Here is a 20,297-nt window from a genome sequence, read left to right as displayed (position 1 = left end):
GTGGAGCTCTTGGTCACACCTACCGCTGACATAGACCAATGACAGTAAGAAGGTGTTTAACAGCCAGTCAGATGTTTTCCTAAAAGTTTGCCCCAGCGAACTGTTACAAACCACCAAAACAAACGCCAAAAAAAACAACTTCTTTTCGGCCTGTTTATGTTCTAAATGACGTCACACCCGTTCATTCTTCAATTTCGTAAGAAGTATATTGAAGCCTTAAAAGAGTGGAAACTGAAAAAAGAAGGGGTAGTAGCAAACTGACATTATCTAATTAGATGCACTGAGCATAATGAGAGAATAGAGAGAAAAAAAGAAGGGGTTTACAAACTGTTCCTTAGCTGTGGTGCAACAGATGGTCCACAGCCCTGCTTCTAATGCAATTAGAATAAACTTAGTTTTCGATACTCATACATATTGATGCTTTACTTATTTTAGAGCCCAATAATGCTGACACTTTCAGTATGGGGCTCAGACTCCTAAAGGGCTTGAATTAAAACATTTTAATGCAGCCAAGAAGAGAAAAACACACAATCTTTATTCCTTTTTTCAAAACTGCATGCAAACAGACCCTAGCTACAGTCAAAGGTGGCAAATCTGCAGAAGTAGGCAATCTTTTGTGAGAATAAACATATATAGAATGTTAATAATTTTAGATCTGATAGATAGCAAAAGGAAAAGACAAGCAAGGCAGAAGGGGAGGATGAAAAGAAAACAAAATAGTGTCCTGTTCACTTCATCCTGTTTAAAAGTCAATGTCACATTTCACAGCAAAGCAGCCAGGGAGAGGAACTACTATCATCAGCCATGCATGTGGAAATGGACATATAGAGGAAAGCTTGTGTTTACTCGAGTGTAAGTGCATATTGAGATGAATGAAGAAATGTGCATGTACCAGAATGAGACTCAGGCACACACTGCAAAGTTGTGGGAGTGACAACCGCATTAAAATGCAGGAGTGAATCTGTTAAGGGAATATTTTGGGTTCAGTACAAGTTAAGCTTAATCGACAGCATTTGTGGCATACTGTTAATTACCACAAAAGTTAATTTTGACTTGTCCCTCCTTTTCTTTTAAAAAAACAAAAATCTGGGTTATTGTGAGGCACATACCAATACAATGGAAGGGAATGGGGCAATTCCGTAAACATTAAAATATTCACTATTTCAAAAGAACAGTCACAAGACGTAAATAATTAGCATGTTAACATGATTTTAGTGTGATAACATCGCTTGCTAGTGTGACGCTCCTGTTCTACCTGCTCCGTATGGGACTCAAACCGGCATCCCCAGCATGGGAGGCGAGTGCGCTAACAAGGAGACTAAAGCCTCCAGCTTCAGTCGCTAGTGCACCTCTTGAGGTCAGGAGAGTGAGGTTTATACATACTGCACAGCTATCTATCAGCTGGCCATCATTACACTCACCCCCCTAAACCTCACTCCCATCTGGGTCATGGCACCACTGTAACCGGTCCTGCTCGAATCGCTCCGAACGGGATTCGAACTGGCGTCTCCAGTGTGGGAGGTGGGCACATTAACAAGAAGGCTAAAGGCTACAGCCTCTAGTGTCAGTCGCTAGTGCACCTCTTGAGGTCAGGAGAGTGAGGTTTATACATACTGCACAGCTATCTATCAGCTGGCCATCATTACACTCACCCCCCTAAACCTCACTCCCATCTGGGTCATGGCACCACTGTAACCGTTCCTGCTCAACTCGCTCCGAATGGGATTCGAACTGGCATCTCCAGTGTGGGAGGTGGGCACATTGACAAGAAGGCTAAAGGCTACAGCCTCTAGCGTCAGTCACTAGTGCACCTCTTGAGGTCAGGAGAGTGAGGTTCATACATATTGCACAGCTATCTATCAGCTGGCTACCATTACACTCACCCCCCTAAACCTCACTCCCATCTGAGTCATGGCACCATTGTGACACTCCTGTTCTACCCGCTCCATACGGGACTTGAACCGGCATCTCCAGCATGGGAGGCAGGTGCGCTAACAAGGAGACTAAAGGCTACAGCCTCTAACGTCAGTCGCTAGTGCACCTCTTGAGGTCAGGCGAGTGAGGTTTAAACATACATACTGCATTATACATTATACATTCATTGCCATGACAACATAACACTGTAAACCCTAAAATGACCATAAAAACGATGATTTAAACAACTGTACAGCTCAAATAATACAAAAGTTTTTACAGAAGAATTTTTTTTTGTTTTTAAGCTTCACATTTCTTCCTTTAAAGGGATAGTTCACCCTAAAATGAAATGTATCTCATTATTTACTTACCCTCATGGTATTCCAGGTGTGTATGACTTTCTTTTTTCATCAGAACACATTTGAAGAAAAAAAATTGAAAAATATCTTAGCTCAGTAGGTCCTTAAAATGCAAGTGAATGGAGATTTCTCATTTGAAGCTCCAAAAACAGTCAGCATAATTAAACTAATGTCTTCTAAAATGACATGATCGCTTTTGGTACGAAAAAGATACATATTTAAGTTATATTTATTATAGTTAAAAAGTTGGATTATAGTTGGATTAAAGTTAAAAAGTACTTCATCAAGTGATCGTATCACCTTAGAAGACATTAATTTAACTTAAACCCTCCAAAATTTGGCCCTATTTACTTCCAAGTACCTCACTGTAACCTCAATTTTTGCTTCTTTTTATATAGAAAAGGGTAGACCAGTCAAAATAATTTTTTGTTGTAATGAACATTATGCCACAAATGCTGTCAGTTGAGGTTAACTTGTATTGAACCCAAAATATTTCTTGAAATTTTCGTCAGAATTCTTGTGTGTAGAGGTTCTCCAAAGCCCTCTTTGCTCTCTAACAGTGCTCTGTTGGCCCCTCTGACCTTTTGGCTGTTGGTAGGCTCGTGAGCAGCACTGAGGCTGGACTGCCCGCCATTTGTCACCCTGATATTAGCAGTGTGGCACATCATCACCGGCACCGCACCAGGCGTGCACAGTCATATTCAACATTCACAAAACCCAACAAAGGAGAAGGATGCTCTTTAGTTATCTTTTCTGTAACAAAGCACATTTGTTCAAATGTATAAGGGTTGATAGCTGAATGCATCTGTGCAAAACTAGAGGGCAAAAAGGGACTTACAGACTGCATGATTGCATGTGTGCATGTTTTATCATGAACACCAGATCTCGTGCAAGTATCTGTGTGGAAGGAGTGGGGTTGCGGACTCCAATATCAAAAAATATATGGAAATAGAAACCACCAAATCTGTGTGGGAATGCAGTCAATTTGATTCAGCGGCAAAAGGTCACGCTATTCAATTTACGCTCAATGCTGAGTACAGTAGCCAACAAGACACCTGAAAGCAAATGATCTTATCAGAACCCACTGCAACACTCTCACCCCTGTGGATAAAAGCTATTTGCTGATTACTAAATAAATGCATTATCTTTAACCTTGACTTTCATCTCGTGCCCTCTCTCTTTCTTTCTCTTCTGGTCAGGCCTGAGGTGTAGGTGAGGGAAGTTCTACAAAACCTTGAATTTGCAAGAGGATTATTCTCATTATGTTTCAAACATGTTTTTTTCCCCCTTATCCTTTGTGTTTTTTTCATTATTTATAATTTGAAACCTTTAAAGGGCTGGCCTCCCTGCTGAGGCCAAGAATAGCTGGTGACCAGCATAAGGATGCTGACTATGTTAACCAGTTATACCAAAGTCCCTTCAAGGCAAGTCAGGTCACTTGGTGGATATTCAAAATGCTTTTGGGCAGATATTTTCTATGCATGTAACAGAATACAAGTACAGCTCTTCTTGAATGGGGAAAGACAGAAATCTCCAAAATGGCTGATCAAGGTTATGATCAAATAACCTTTCGAATGAGCAGTAAAATCTGACAACAATTATATAATAAATTGTAATAAGTATACTAGTGACCTGTTTCGTCCTATACTGTCTCTGGTTATACTTCCTTATTCAACCAGCATCACAAGAAAAAACAAATTTAGCTGGTTCACAAGCTAGACCAGCACTAACCTCCAAAAGCTGGGCTTCTAAGATGGTCTTTTCAGAATTAAATAAAAATTACAGGCATTTATTTAACTACAATAGAATCTATAGTCACAGAATATATTCATAAGATATCTTTTAGATGCAGAATTTAACCACTAAAAATCAACAGCTATCAAATAGAGACAAGCATACATTACTCAGAACCACTCAGAACAGGTAATGTTCAAATGAGGGCTCTTTAACCAATCTATTATTAAAAATAATCATGGGAAAGCATTGGATCTATAGGGTGAACTGGTCATACTTCAAATGTAACAGGGAAATTGAACTGTCTGGATGTGGAAAATTTATACTTTTTGAATATTGGTTGTAATGGTCATTTTCATTTCTGTTCATTTTACCTGTCTGATAAAGCTATTAAATGTGCTGGTGCAAGTTTGATCATGCATCAAATTTATCTCATGCAATGAACCCAATCATCTTCCTTGTTACAGAATTACTGCATTTTGTTTTGCTTCTAATTTTCCCTTTCCGTAATATTATTTGGAGTGATGCCATCAAGCCTTGTCTGAACACCCTGTCCCCAGCACTGCGTAAGCCCTAAAAGAACCAGCATTCCTGGAATCCAGAGATTCAAACTGCCCCTCCCTGTGACGTTTGAGTATTAAATAATCCAGGAAATGCCTGTACTGTGGTTCACTTTCTCTCTCGGCCGAGAGTCGAGCCAGACGCCTGGGGCTTATTGGCTTAGCGTTTCCGGCCAGGTTAGAAAGAGACGGGGCCCTGAAAGGCTCTTAGAAGAGATTACCGTACTGGACTAAAAATAGCCCACAATGGCTACGCCACACTTACAACTGTTGACACATTGCACGCTTACACTAAAATGTGGATATTACTGTACATGGGAAACCGATACCCTTGAGACATAGTGTATGTTGGTTTGTTTGTTAATATGTATGTGTAGACAATGCATGTCAATGCTGTGGAAAAAAAAATAAAAAATTGTGTATACCATGCATCTAGTACGAACATGAAATGCTATTAAATAATTATCAAGATAATGGAAGCCAAAGTAAAACCCTTGGCTTGTACTTGCTGTACTGTTGATGTAGTATATTTAGCACAACCAAAATGAAATTTGGCAGCAGATCAGAAAGAGAAACTTCCACCAAGAGCTGTCTAAGCCAGACTCATAAAATGGGATTTAAAGGGCTGACCACTACGTCAAAGGGAAAACCCCATTTGTAACTTTCCTTCAGACATGGAAAAACGGTCTCATGTGTGACACCACATGTGGTGCTTCAGTTCTGGGTAGTGACTGTCAGCTGGCACTTATGCCACAGAACTGGCAGAACACAATGTGTCCTCAAGGAAGTAAAACAGCCAGATGAACAGCTCAGGCACACACAAACACATACACAGGAGAAATGTGTTAAGATCAAAGCTTAAGGTAATTCATACCGGTGGCTTAAGGAATTAGATAAGATTTGTAAGCAGACATATAAAGTGCTAATATAGCATTATCGAGAACATGGCAGTCCTAACAACACAAAAGAGTACTGGTGCTGGATCATAGTATAGTGATTGTGTCAGATAGCATTAACCTGATACTTTGAAGAAAAAAAAAAAAAAAAAAAAAAAAAAAAAAATATATATATATATATATATATATATATATATATATATATATATATATATATATATATACACACACACACCATGGTACTGAATGATTCCCATATTCTTATTACATAGATGTCTGAAATTCTTGATTCTGGTCAATTGCAGCATTCTGCAGTCAATAATATTCGTATAATGACTACTAAACCGTTCCATTTACCTGGGACAAATTATAGTGTCCTTTGAAATCCATTTAATTTTTTTCCAAATTCTGTTTAATTTTTTCCCCCAAATTTCGTGTTTTCTGATTTATTTTCCCTGAATCTCAGCCTTTTGTGGTTTAAACATCACACTAGGACATATCACAATTTTACTTTGATTAACTGTGCATTTATATGTAAATTTGATCCAAAATATATCAAATTCCATGATAGTTGATTCCGTTTTCCACATCATGGAAATCATAGGGTGCTAAAATTACCAGATTACTGATTACGTACATCGCTGTGCTATTTTAGTTTCATGTCTCTTGCATCACTCTCATGTCTCTATCTTCTCACATAATTTAAACTCAAATCAATATTTCATGTCCATTTATTTATTTATTATTTTGTAAATTGCTCCTCATCCTTATAGGAATAATGTATATAATGTACATTGTGGTTAATAAACTGACTGGCTTTAACTGTACATTTTCCCTCATATATAGCATGTATTTACATGGAACTCCAAGGTGAAATGCCATGGTTTTTCCTGTAGGATGCAGGACCATTTATAGTCACTAACTAGTCCAAGCTGATCTATATATTTGATCAGCTAGCCTGTGAGCTGGTAGATCTGGTTTCCATCAGGTAGAATGTTACTTACTGACCACATGTAAAGAAAAAAAAAAAAAAGAAAAAAAAACACACAAAAAGAATTTGACCTACAAAATATGCTTCACGTGGTAACATCTAAATTAACTGGTTTAATTCAACAACAACAAATTATACTTTGGCAAAATCAACCTGATTTTGGTATCACCAAATAATAAAAAAAAATAAAAAAAAAATGGTAAGGGTCAATACATATAGAACCATATTCACAAAAATTAAACGTTTTAGACAAATAATAGATAAACAGACCAATATTCTATTCCTTATGACTCTCTCTTTCCCTCATATACACATCCAATCTCCCTAGATACCCCTCCTCTCTTAGTACCCCAATTTTTTTCTCCACCAGTGGTGTGTGGGGTGTTAAATTGGCTCTAGGATGAGCATCAGGTGGCTAAGAGTGGAGATCAGCTGGAGTTACAGGCCCCTGAAGAAAGACCTAAACTCATAATGCAACCAACCACACACTTTTTGAGGGCAAGCATGGGCAAAGAGATAAAGCAGGCCAGACAGAATAAAAGATGTGTATGGACAGCGCGGGTTGAAAAATGAGGATGGAACACGGAAACAAAGCATAAAAAAGAAAGAGAAAATGGAATGCAAGTAAGCAAAGCAACAAGCAGAAGATGTTAACTTGTGCTTTTCCTAACATGCCCTGCGGGGACTATTTTCCAACTGCAATGCCTCTCTTCTTTCCCTCCTCCTCACGCTCCCTAGCTTTTTACCCTCCCTTCATTGCAAAGTGACTACGAATGAATATATTTGCATGTGCCCGCTGGAATTCAGATTTCTCTGAGGCTGTTTAACAAAGCTTCACAGCCTTAAGACTTCAGTGGGGTAGACAGAACAAGGTTCTTGACTGATGAAAACAACCAGAGAAACTGATGGAGGAGCTATAACATAAGTGTGATCATAATCATTCAGATGCAGAATCAGACATTATCGTTCCAGGAAAGAACGTATTCACTGCTAAATTACTTATTCCCGGGGTCTTCAACATTTTTAAGGCCCCCTTGGTGGACAGAGAGATGGAAAAGTGACCCCATGTTACTTAATGTATATAACTGTGTGTTGCATTTTAAACCTGGCTTATAATAACATGTGTATAGTACCATATCTATCTATCTATCTATCTATCTATCTAGGTTTACCTAAATAAACCTACAGCTCATGTAAAATATCAGATATAACCAATGGAATTCACTATACCACTCTGATTCACTCAGAAGCAACAGAATTGCTATGATAAATAATTAATTTAGTGGTGAGGTGACAAAGTGACATAAACAACCATAAAAAAATTTTTTTTAAAAACATAACAGAAGCAGACTAAGAATTGTAGCTGTGCTTTTGAGTGGGCTGGCATCAAACTACATACAAATTGTCTGCACTTCAAGAGGCAATGCAGTACGACAAGTTAAAGCATTGAGTGTGTGTGCGCGTGTATGCGCGTGCACATTGCACAAGTGTTCACTTGAGGAAATCACATTATACAGCACAATATGATAATATACTTGGCCCAGCTGAACTGGCGCAGCTAAACTGATGGTGTGTTTTCAAATGTAAGCATAAATTTGCAAATTAAAAATGCGAAGCCATCAGCAGTCACTGTTAACACCATGGGCGAGTGTGTGTTTCTCTGCGTGGATGTGCTTATGAGCATTTTTCTGTCTTCGGAGATATGTACGTTTGATCCAGGAATGCGGCTGGGCAATTTTATCAATCACTGTTTCCTTGCTGCTGCTCAGGGTTTTGCCAGGCAGGAATGACTGTTTGATAGATTTACAAATAACTTGACTAGCAAGAAGCAAATGGGACCCTGTTTACATCCATGTGTTTATTTGTGAGTGTGTACTTCAGATTGTGTGATATATTTCAGTGATTTATCTGCAGAGATGCTCGCATCGCACACTTAGACATCCGACCCCAACACCTCACACACACACCTTGGCTCATCACCAACTGCTGACAAGGAGGTCAATTTCTGGTCAAAGTTTTGACTGGCCATCAGTAACAGTGCTCACCTTACAAAGCACAGCCAGTGCTTTTACCCTACGACCAAGTTCTAATTCCAAACACTTGTTGGCAGAATAGTTTCACGTTTGGATACAAACATCACACAACCTGACCACAAAGCCCCTATTGGATGACCTAATATAGTATGGCCCTTAACAGGCAGTTATTTCAATTTGGTGTCAAGTGGCCTTAAAATAAAGAGTCAGGGAGTGTTCCATTCCACACATTGTTCATGCAGCAAAGCGAACAGTGAGAACTCTTGCCAGGACTCAGAGCTAAAGGCCATCCAAAAAGTAAGCTTGCTACACTTGAGTCACCTGTTTACTAAAGTACAATTGCAGGCTCAAACGAGAGAGTGTAGTGAGAGAGCGTAGTGAGTTGGAGATGGAGGGAAATTTAGCATTGAGTCTGAACCTCTGCTTAAAGGAATAGTTCACACAAAAATTTTAAGTCTGATGTTATTTACTCATCCTCGTGTCAATCTAAACCTATGTCCTGTTTTTATTTTTATTTTTTTTGTGGAACGTAAGGAGATGTTTGGCAGAATTAGCCTCACTTTCACTGAATAGAGATTGAGTCTGTAGCCTAAACATTCTGCCTAACAAGACAGACAGTCAAATGGGTTTGGAACATCAAGAAGGTGTGTAAATGATGAAAGAATTTTAATTTGCAGTTGAACTATTCCTTTAAGTGTCCAATATCAGATGTTGGTCACAGCATTGCATTGAACTAATGGCTGAAACTTCTAGTGTAACTTCACAACACATCTTAAAAATATAATTAGATTTTTTTTACTTGCATTATATGGACCAACAGAGCTGAAATATTCTCCTAAAAATCTTTGTTTGCATTCTGCTGAAGAAAGAAAGTCATACACATCTTGTATGGCATAAGGGTGAGTAAATGAGTAAAAAAAATATAATTTTTGGGTGAACTAACCCTTTAAGTACATTAACTTTTCACTATTCACCATTTCTTAGTTAATCATCAAGCCAAATCATCATGCTTAAGTGCATTTTTAAATATTTTTCTTAGATTTTGTTACTTGCTGCTCAATTCACCATTCTGCATTTACAAAAAGAGTCCTAAAAAGTTCCTTTGGTACTGTGGGAATCACATGTTCTTTAGAAAGTTTTTTGTTACCATAGTAATGCCATTTTTAGGAGTACTGTGTAAATATCATTTTACATGAATATGGTAATCACTGTATCATGGTACCACTGCACATACTGTAAGCTACCATATTTGTCACAGTAGCCTATATGCATGTTCTTGTTAGTCGTTTTAATAATAAAGCACCTGCAACATAGCCAGTAAATATCCTAATGTACTATCCATGATAATAGTAATATCCTTAGATAATCTTCGACCAGTGCCTAAAAGAGCAAATCTATTTGACTGAAATCATGGTTTTCAAGTCTGAGTGTTTCTAACCTCCCCAGGGAGAAGGGCTGCCTGTTGGCCCCCACCTCCAGAGATCCATTTTAGCCCCTGAGATGGGCTTGATAACTAGGACTGAACTACCACTGAAAGGCATAAGCCGTCACGTCACACAAAATCTCTAAGCTGCATTTCCCTGCCCGCTGCTATCGCTCACTCTCATCTGCTTGCCGGCTTGCCCCTCATAGCCCTGCAATAATGGAACATGTTGTACAAAATGTCAGGAAAACGTAAGACATGAAATAATGAATCATAATCATGAAAAAAGCTTTGCGTCGCACGTAAACGTGTTTAAAGGGATAGTTCACCCAAAAATGATATTGCTGCCATTATTTACTCACCATCATGTTGTTTCGTATGACTTACTTTCTTCTGTGGAACACAAAAGATGTTAGGCAGAATGTTAACTTCAGTCACCTTTCACTTTCATTGTATGGAAAAAAAAACTGCAATGAAAGTGAATGGTGACTAAGGCTAACATTCTGTCTAACATCTCCTTTTGTGTTCCACAATAGAAATAATGACATTAGGGTGAGTACATGATGACAGAATTATAATTTCTGGGTGAACTATCCCTTTAGTCCACATGGCATATATCTGTTGCACTTATCTGAATACATAAGCATAACTGACGGTGCTTTGTGTATCTGTCTAAGTCTGTGTGTGTGTGGCCGGTTTTAGTGTGACAGTGTGAGTATGTGAGATTAGAGAACTTGCCAGGCCACCCATTAACTAAACTGCAGTCAGAAAGGTTAAGACAACATTGCCAGGGGTTTGAATGAGTGTAGGGGGAGGAAGAAAAAGTTCTGCCAACTAGCTTTACGTAAGAGCTGGCCATTAATTTACCTGTCTTCACTCTGCTCTCGGGCACTGTACTGACCCACATAGGCCAATATTGGAAATGCATACAAAACACACATTAATCAATACTGGCATCACAGTATTGGCATTAATTCATGTTCCATTTCATTGACCTAGGATCAGCTGTCTTACCACCTTGTGCTCAATCTGAATCAGATAATGAGGGCAGAATTACAGACATATAATACACACCGTGCAATAAGATAAAATATATTTTACAAATGACCTGGCTGAAATATGAAAAATAATTTTAAAATTTAATCTATACTGACCTACAATGCCAAAACGCAGCTATGCCAATAGAGCGTGGCAGTACCCGCACATTTTTTCAGCCGTCTTGGTTCCAGCAGTATTTTCTCCATTCATTTCTTCCACAGAGATTTCATTAAATACTTCATAAAAGAGTTTTAAACCATGAACCAAACCAATCACCTCTGAGGTGAAGCACAGCATTAAAAAAAAAATGTGTATGAAATTTGGACCCCTCGTCCTCGTGAAACTGAGGCCACCCTGTCTAGGAAGTCTCGAAATGATTGTCTTAGAGTGGATCTGAGTGTGACTGCCATGTTCATATACACCTAAATGAACCGAACCAAGGCAGAAAATGCACCAGGTTCCAAAATGCTCCAAATGAGCCAGGTGTGAAACCTTATTCTGGTCGTAATTGTGCAGTTACTGTGTTTTGCCTTTGTAGGGCAGTACAACATTTTTTAATTATGCTTCTGTCACATTTACAAGAGCACCAGGAACAGTAATGTGATGCATGTAAATTATTACCATGCTAATTCAAATGCACCCACACAGTTTTATTTTCATCCAGGCTCTTGGTCCCTTGTTACTTGCCACTCAGTAATTGCGGGGCCCTATACAATCATTCTCCAACACTTAGGGGGTCCCAGCACTACAAGGTCCAGGTAAGTGGTTCACACAACCCAATAGGAACATGTCTGAATTCTACACCCTATCACACCATGCCACAAAACCCCAAAACATGCCCTTGTGACAGATCCTGCACTATGTTTCCCACCACTCAGAGCAATGCAGCATTATCATTTCTCTTCTCTATCTGCCCAGATAACACATAATGAACTAGCCCAGGCAACGGCGACTTTGTTTTAGCTGCCTCATTTCTTTTCCTATGGACTTTGCTTTCTTTGTCAGTGACAGAGAAGTGCAAGTGTAACAGGTTTAAAGTTTTACCTCCAATTTTTTAAAACAACAACATTTGACAGGGATGAGCTGGTTTAGAAGTGGACCCTTTGGGCTAAGGCAAGAATTCAAACTGGAGACCATTGAGATAATCAAAATAAACCAGTTGGTAGTACATTGCAGGTTAAGTAATTTGTCTGATTTGTTTAGTGGGTGTTGGTCAGCAATGTATCCTGTAGTCTTCCTCACTTTCAAAAGTTAACTGCTGTTCACTACTCTTGAAGATGAAGATGCAAGAAACCTGCATATAAACAGCCATACTGTATATTAAAGTGCCTGGGGGCTAAGAAGGAAAAAGCACTACTGAACTACAGTACTGTGCAAAGGTTGGGTGCTTATCATGATACCTCACCCCAATTATCAGACAGCATGGTGTAAGCTCATTTGTGCTTTCAAAATGTGCAAGGCATCATTCATAAACTAATAAACAGCACTGACTGACAACCCCAGCATTTGAAGAATTCTACACCCGCAGTTATGATCTCTCACAATAAAGTGTATGATTCTGGCATCATATCTAATTTTACAAGAAACAAACATGCACAATCAGATAAGAAAACATCATCTCAGCAAACCCTCTTTACCTCAAAGAAATTTGATGCTTCATTGCCATACTGACTGGAAATTATTTCTGATTGGTCGCTGTACCACTTGAGTCCACCCAGAAAACTATCTGCATCGAGGTCACTGACATCCAGCTCAGAGAGGTCAAGCTCAGGCAGGTCAGGGCAAAGGGGCTGATCTTCACCAACCAAGGCAGCACACTGGAAGAGAGTGGATGCTGGTAAGCATATTTGTCAAGACATTATTTGGAACATGTGTGCTCTCAATTTCCTAAAATGCTAATTTGAGATCTTACCACTTATCACATCCCCTTATTACGTTCATGGCTTAATCACACCTCTGTTCATTTTAGTTATATGTATGTTGTCGTCTATGATGCATCTAAGAGATAGTTTCCAAGTTTTGTTTTTTTGTTGCTGCAGGAATAGGCAACATGGACATTCATGTAATCTCTAAATTAAAACCAGATAGATTTTTATTTGTTTTAACTGAAATCTTGAGACAATATGGAGCAGTAAAGGTGACATGGAGCTGTTCCCAAAGCTTTCTTTTAAATTTCTGACAGTGTTATTTTGATGTTAAAATGAATAATAAGAAATACTGAAAGTTAAATATTAAATCTCCTAAGAAGAACCACTTACAATAAATTGTACTCAATAATGAATTTTTATTTTAATTTTATTTTTTTTTTTTTTTTATGTGTTACAGTCAGGCAGCAAGCAATAAATCTGATAGCAAAAAACAAAAAAAACAAAAAAACAAAAAAAACAAAAAATTGGGAAGTTAGAGAAAATAAAAATATATAAAAACTCAGATATTGATAAAAGTCATACAATACATTTAGCTTTATTATACATACTTCCAGTGGCACAGATGTGTACATTGCACACCTTAACCAACCAGAACACAGACAAGGGGCGGGGCATCGTAGGGAAGACCGCTTCAGACACGCCCTCTGATTGGTCAGAATATTCGCACTGTACTTCATGTTCAGAAGAATATTTGAGTAATAAACACGAAGCTGCAGCGCACTGCGAGTTTTTGCGCACAAGTGTCGAGTTTTTACAGACGGAAGAGGGTGCTGTAGAGTGATGTTTTGCGCGAGCGTCATTGAAAAGTGTTTGAACAATTCAGCGACGCACGTCACACTTGATCATCGCTTAATTTGATTCAGTATTTTTATATCTATTAATGAAACAAATCTTAAGCTTCCTCTACAGAAGGTTTATAAACGCTGGGCAAACAGAGCAAACCGGTTACATCCTAAGGTAATCATGAAGCGGCTCTGATAAAATCAAATGCATCACGGGCTGTGTTCGGTCTCAGCATCCTTAAGTGTTCAAAGTCTTGCTGTTTTCCTCTCAAAAATACGGACAAGCTTAATCACGATAGAGCACAGGCAGAGAGAGAGAGAGAGAGAGAGAGAGAGAGAGAGAGAGAGAGAGAGAGAGAGAGACTATAGCTACCTGAGAGGACACCTGGAACTGATACGATTAAAATTGTTGAGGCAATTCGCTGATTGTGTTTAGATGGGTTTTTGCTCCAGATGAGACAAACTGGGACAGTTAACAAACAATTATAAAAAAAAATGTAACAATAGCACACGTGCATAGCGTGCAACCCAGACAGCTGCCTCCAGCGCAGCGATATTTTAAATAATATGTTGATCATAAAATTTTGACAGCCAAGAATAGACGAGAAGTCGTTGCTTTATGAATAACTAAAATGGTTAAGACTCCGTCTGTAGCCTACCATAATTCCCAAGCAAGGACATGCAGCCTACTACTAGGCTACTGTAAACGAGAATAGACAGACAGACAGACAGACAGATATCAAAACAATATAAAACTCTTACACTGCGCTAATAATTCACATGAAAGATCGGCGCAGTTATCACGAGCGTATTCTCACATTTCACTCAACGCCGACCGAATACCTAACATGTTTAAAATTAACTTTTGAAAAAAAAAAATGATAATAATGATAATAATAATAATAATAATAATAATAATAATAATAATAATAATGCCATGGATAGCTATGGAAAAAAAAGCTGTCTGAAACCATCGCGTAACACTTGCGTTGGCATATTGTACCGGAGCAACGTGTAACCTGCATGTTTCCAGGCAAGGAAAACAAGCTATTTGTGGTCTTGCTAAATAAAAGTAAACGAGGTTATTACAGTAACCAGAGTATCTGTTTTCTCTTGTGATGTGATGCTCCACATGTCCTCATATTCTCGCGCTCCGTATGCATAAAAATGCGCATGTAGCCTCTTCGAGGCTGTATTTAATAGAAAAAAGTTTCAATGTACAATACCTGACCCGAGTACATATTAGTAATTCCAGCACATCAGTAGTGACACTAGGCTCTCACTGGAGCGGACACCTGTCTCATCATCACCTGCGTTACAGCGAGCGAGCGAGCGAGCGAGCGAGTGCACTTCATCCACTGACTGGCATGTCAACACAATTTCCCAAGACAAGACATCCTAAGTAGACTGTCACTGTTCAGCTCCGTCACAGCTTGAGAAAAAAGCACACGCTATCATCTGACCGTTCATTGCACGCACAATTTCTGCCCAAATATTAGACTTTCTTTCAACCCGGTATATTCCCGTGCATTTAAAGCACCCGTACGTTCCGCGCAGGTTATGGGATCGGGCGACTTCACCTAACGGTAACTACTGCATGAGCAAAGCCAGTCTTGGGCGTTCTGTGCGCTCCGTTTCCTTGCTCTCCAGCCCCTGGGAAATAAGTTGCACATCAGTTCTCACCTCTAGTTCTCTCCACACCGAATCCTGATTACACCTGTCCCACGCCATTCAGCCCCTGAATGACGCTACGAAAAAATAAAAAATAAATCACCGGCAAAATGAGACAATCCACTCGCTCCAGATCGCGCTCATACAGGGAAGCGCCCCTAACTGACAATGAACCGAGGGCACCTGTCTTACAACTGCTTTCCATCACATGACAAAGCTATTAAAAGTAGGCAGGAGAGTGACTCCCCTTCGCTGTTACTCGCCAATGACGTACCGTAAAGAGGGTGGGGTCTGGCACGCGCATAGTAAATCTTCCCAAACTATAAAACCGCTCGCACCTCACAGCATGCCTCCTTAAAAACGACTGACACAATGTATAGCGCAGCTTGGTCGCGATATAATAAACGGCGTTTTAAAGAGTAATGTGCTCAATTATTATGAAGTATATGCAAAAATAGAAAAAAAAAAAAAAAAAAAAAATATCATGCAGCCAGAGGAAAAGTCGGGAATAACTGACCCATCATTCTAGTACTGTTTTTTTTTTTTTTGCGAACAGCGTTCTCATTCGCCGTATTTTATGTAATTATATTGGTACCATTTAAGAAAAGCTTTTAATCCTAATTACTTTCGTTCACGTAAGTAAACAGTTGACAGAGGCCCCATAATTAAGCAAATCTGCGACGGTATCGCTTATCTCCAAACGGAAAAATAATGTAAATTAAATTAGATGGTTGGTTGGCTATCTGAGAACACGGTCGATATTTTGCGAGGACTGTGATGGTTCACAGAATACTTTGAATCTATAGCTCCGACGCATTTTCTTTAGTCGAATGCGCACATTTCAATGTAAAGAGTGTGTGAGGGGGAGGTGTCCTGTGCAGAAGTACTACTAAAATACACGCTAACTCAGGACTGACGTTTGCTTCATTTTGAAGCTCACTGGATGTCGTTTCACATTTAGCAGTTCTGTCCGCTTCAGTACGCGCAATTTACGCGTTTACAGTCACGGTTATACATCGACTTCACAAATCGAGCAGCATTATCGACTTGGCTGCTCTGAAGAGTCATAACAGTTAGAGATAATGTGTAATACGCTCACGACGGATTTTCTTCCTCATTTAAACGCCAGGAAGGAGCAGGTGACAAGGTGTACAGTGTCACCAGTTCAAGTATACGCAACAGAGATAGAGAAAACACAAACATGAGGTTTGTAGATAGTCAAAACAAACCCTAGCTGGACCACTGATGATGACCGCCCCCTCTTGAGAGTTGGAAGCCCACACCTTGTCAGCTATTTCATCAGTATTTATGGCCAAAACACTGAAGAAAGGAGTTTAGAGTTGTCATGATGTATCAAAGAAAAAAGATATAATGGAATGTAGTGAGGTACAGTATGAGCAAATAAGGGTTTGTAAAGTATGTCAACCTAATTGCATTTTAATAATGCACAGAAAACCCAACAGTTCCTGAAGCAAATGCCCATGCAGTGCAAATATAGGCCCATATTTCCTGGAATTTTACATTTCATGTACAGTATATCTAGGCTATTGTACAAATTTCAAGACAAATAGAGGAAGCTGATCCCATGTCGGAGTGATTAAGGCATGTGCAATATCCACAGACGACCATTCTTATTTCAGATGGTTCTTACACGGTAGCATAAACACAGTGACAATGCAACATATAGACAACACACTGATGCCATATTGTGATCAAGACTGGAGCTGGAGGGATTTAAATAGTTGGTTGCTTATCGTATGGTAGTAATGGCACGTGATTCCCGCTCTGTAGTTCTTGTTTCTGCTCTCTTGCTCACTCTCTCTCCCTCTCTCTTACTCACGCGGACTGTATCTTATCTGATTGTTCACTTTATGGCAATTAAGAAATAGCAAGCTAAAAATATGTCCCTGTTGTGATTTCCTTTCAAATGGGTTTTGATTTGTTTTATTTTTCTTCCTCTTGCTGGCAGCTGAACATTTCCAAGAGGAGGAGATATTCGTTTTCAGGTAGAACTAGTATTAAAAACCTGTGATGAATATGTAGTTCATGGCGACATTCAATGTGCAGAAAGACAGTGAGGTTTGAACGTAAATTTGACAATGAACTGTCAAACTGAATGTCAAACAGCACATTGAAAAAAAAAGGTAATACACTCAAAAGGCATTTATTCTTATTTTCTACTTTTTTGTTTCTTGTAAATGTATAGGTCTTCAATACTGTTTGAAAATGTGAAATTATAATCCCTCTTTTATATTTTTTATGCTAATTTGAAAAAAAAGAAAAAGAAAGAAAGACAAGGCGTTGGTCTGTAAAGATAAGTTAAACTTGTGAAAGCTATGTTGGATAAGGGCTTAGACATACCAGCACTGTAAAACATTTATTAATGTGGATTTAGAGGCAGTTTACCTTGCAGTTTGAAGGCATCTGTGCTTATATTTGCAAAGCCAGTGTGTGGATTATACTCTACCATTTGATTTGAAGATGGAACAAGAAACAAAACAAATATGGGCATTTATATATATATATATATATATATATATATATATATATATATATATATATATATATATATATATATATATATATATATATCATCATATAAAATATTACTCCTGCCAAGGTACTATCGATTTTTAATACAGCTTCCATATCTGCCATTGAAATTAGCCATGGAACTTTGAAATAGAATGCTTAGTGGAAGGAAATAAACCATCTTTTAACAGAATTAGGATAAATTAGAGATGACAGAGGTGGCATCAGAACTGAAATTCCTGCAGATGGGCGCCAAAAGCAAGTTGTAAAGCAAGTTGTTTTTAGCTGTAAATTATGTAATACAGTGGAATGCGTATTATATTAACTCTACCCCCAAACCTAAAGCTAACCGTCAGTGGAGTAAAATGTAATCTTAGAAGGGAAATGCAACCTCCAAATCGCTTTCGACACTGATTATGCGAGTACGTTTACTTCCTGGTTTCAACGCAAGATGAGAACCCAGGTTTCCCACGCTGCTGATGCAACACACTATCAGTCTCACCACAGAAAAAGATAAATGCATTTGAACTGATGCAAAAATGCCTGATGGGAGGGTACTGGAACATTCGGAAGCAACATGTTGACTTTATAGTTATTTGTGAGCTTCACTCCCGATCTTTGTCAAAGTTATTTGACTTATTGGATATCCTCTGAAAACCACATGAAAGCAGCTTTAAAGATAATAAGTGTCTCTAAAATACACTTAACTTAAAATGCATCTCTTCATTACACAACGTACCACGGCTACAATAAAACCCAAAATAATAGCGGAAAATGGAAGACAATTCCACTGAAAGGAAGTCATCTTGGGAAAGGAATCAAAGGAAGCTATTCAGCCTAGTCTATCAGAACAAAAGCTTTCTATTGATAAATCATGCAATTTCACAGGAGGTATGGAGTGTGGCCGATTGCTACCTTGGAGAGCCCAGTGTGTATTACTGCAGTAAGTGGCATAGAGGGGCTAGGACGTGCTTGCCGGGGCTCAGCTATAAAATTGGAAATAACAATGGTGGGACACAACAGCATATCCACACGAAGGACATAACTCAAGAGAGATGTATGGACTGAAAGACCTGTAATATGTTTTTGGAGAGAAAGCTTGACGCACACAAGCCTTGCTCTCCTGCGGACAAAAACATCATGGGTGAGCAAAAAACCTGGCTCTGGTTTTTTGTCAGAGTGGCACATGGGAAAAAAGCTCCCTCATCTGAGGCTGTTATTAAGGCAAGTTAGAATCACTAGGTAGTCATGAAAGATGCATGGCGAAAAGCATGAGTCTGGCGAGAAGACGAGCACTAGCGGGATTTGTTTACAAGCTCAAAATGACATGCATTCACATGGAAGCTGAGATTATTTTAAGACTTCCTTGTCATTTGTCAGAAAGTGAAGGACAGTTCTCGAGCCATCCAAAATAAGTGGAATTAAATTGATTGAAGCCACAACATAAACACAGCTGTACTTGTTATCAGAATTAAAATGGAGAAAGCATTAGCAAGTGTTCTCATGAAGTCCTGGTATGATTAGAACTAGAACTCCCTTTGTGTGAGAAGATGAGTCTCTTGCTCTCTCAGCAGTGTCGGCATGCAAGGGAAGAATTAGGTCACTATTTGAGCGCAGTGCCTGCAAGAAACTCTCATGTTAAAATCCTAGCATGAAATGGTCAAATATGGGGGAGGGGAGGGAGGTGGCGCACAGGTAGTACAGTTTAGAAATGTTATCAAAAAGTAGTGCACTGCCCATGACCGGCCTAATTACTCTTAGAACACGTGAGGAGAAAGAGAAAATTACATGCAAGTTGTTGGCTTGCATACAGGGTGGAACCAAGGCTAAAGCCCTTACGGCATCATAAAAAAAATAATGTATCATCATCTTTTTTTCCCCTTACAGATGGAAATTCTCCTTTATGCCACCCCCACTCCCCAAATTGACATAGCATATCTGGGTTGTAAGGCACAAACATCTGTAAAGACAAAGCAGTTTTGTTTCATTTCAAAATGCCACGTAGATAGGCTCCTTATTGTTTAATGATAGATTATCCAAGGCAGACACTGACCACATTAACACCTGGTATTAATATCCATGTCAGGTGATCCATTCACAAGTGGACAGCACTAATTACAGGTGTAAATGGGATCCAAAACGCTGTGTGAGGTAGTCGAAAATGCACATGGCCACATTGCAATTGTCATGTAACCACTAACGAGTCCTAATGTATACCAAACAACAGTGAAGGACCGCATACTCACCTCTCAGTCAACTATTGTGCTAAAACTTTTCTTAAACTTTGAACAAAATGTAAGTCCTTTTTTTACTCTAAATCTCCACTTTCACTTTTACATCTGAAAGTCACATGTGGTGCCTGTTTAGTTTCACTTTCACATCTGAAAGTGGAGATTTAGCGTAAAAAAGGACTTAAATATAGTCTGTTTCTCACCC

At 38.9% G+C, this 20,297-nt stretch overlaps 2 protein-coding genes across 4 annotated transcripts in view; one reads left to right on the top strand and one right to left on the bottom strand.

Annotated features, from left to right (window-relative positions):
- LOC127442676 (peroxisome proliferator-activated receptor gamma coactivator 1-alpha-like) overlaps nt 1–15,526 on the bottom strand; it is a 54,776-nt gene extending 39,250 nt beyond the window's left edge. For all 3 annotated transcript variants that reach the window (XM_051701248.1, XM_051701953.1, XM_051702759.1), the window contains exons 1-2: nt 15,342–15,526; nt 12,586–12,765 (exon numbers count right to left, since the gene is read on the bottom strand). In XM_051701248.1, coding sequence (XP_051557208.1) covers nt 12,586–12,765; nt 15,342–15,389 — 228 coding nt within the window. In that variant the 5' untranslated portion in view covers nt 15,390–15,526. The remainder of the gene's footprint in view (nt 1–12,585; nt 12,766–15,341) is intronic.
- Nucleotides 1–20,297, top strand: part of LOC127434310 (extracellular superoxide dismutase [Cu-Zn]-like) — a 794,804-nt gene that overhangs the window by 94,527 nt on the left and 679,980 nt on the right. The window lies entirely within an intron of this gene.

The sequence above is a fragment of the Myxocyprinus asiaticus genome, chromosome 1, assembly GCF_019703515.2.
Source record: "Myxocyprinus asiaticus isolate MX2 ecotype Aquarium Trade chromosome 1, UBuf_Myxa_2, whole genome shotgun sequence".
NCBI classification, from domain to species: domain Eukaryota; kingdom Metazoa; phylum Chordata; class Actinopteri; order Cypriniformes; family Catostomidae; genus Myxocyprinus; species Myxocyprinus asiaticus.
This window is presented reverse-complemented; position numbering and strand designations above follow the sequence as displayed.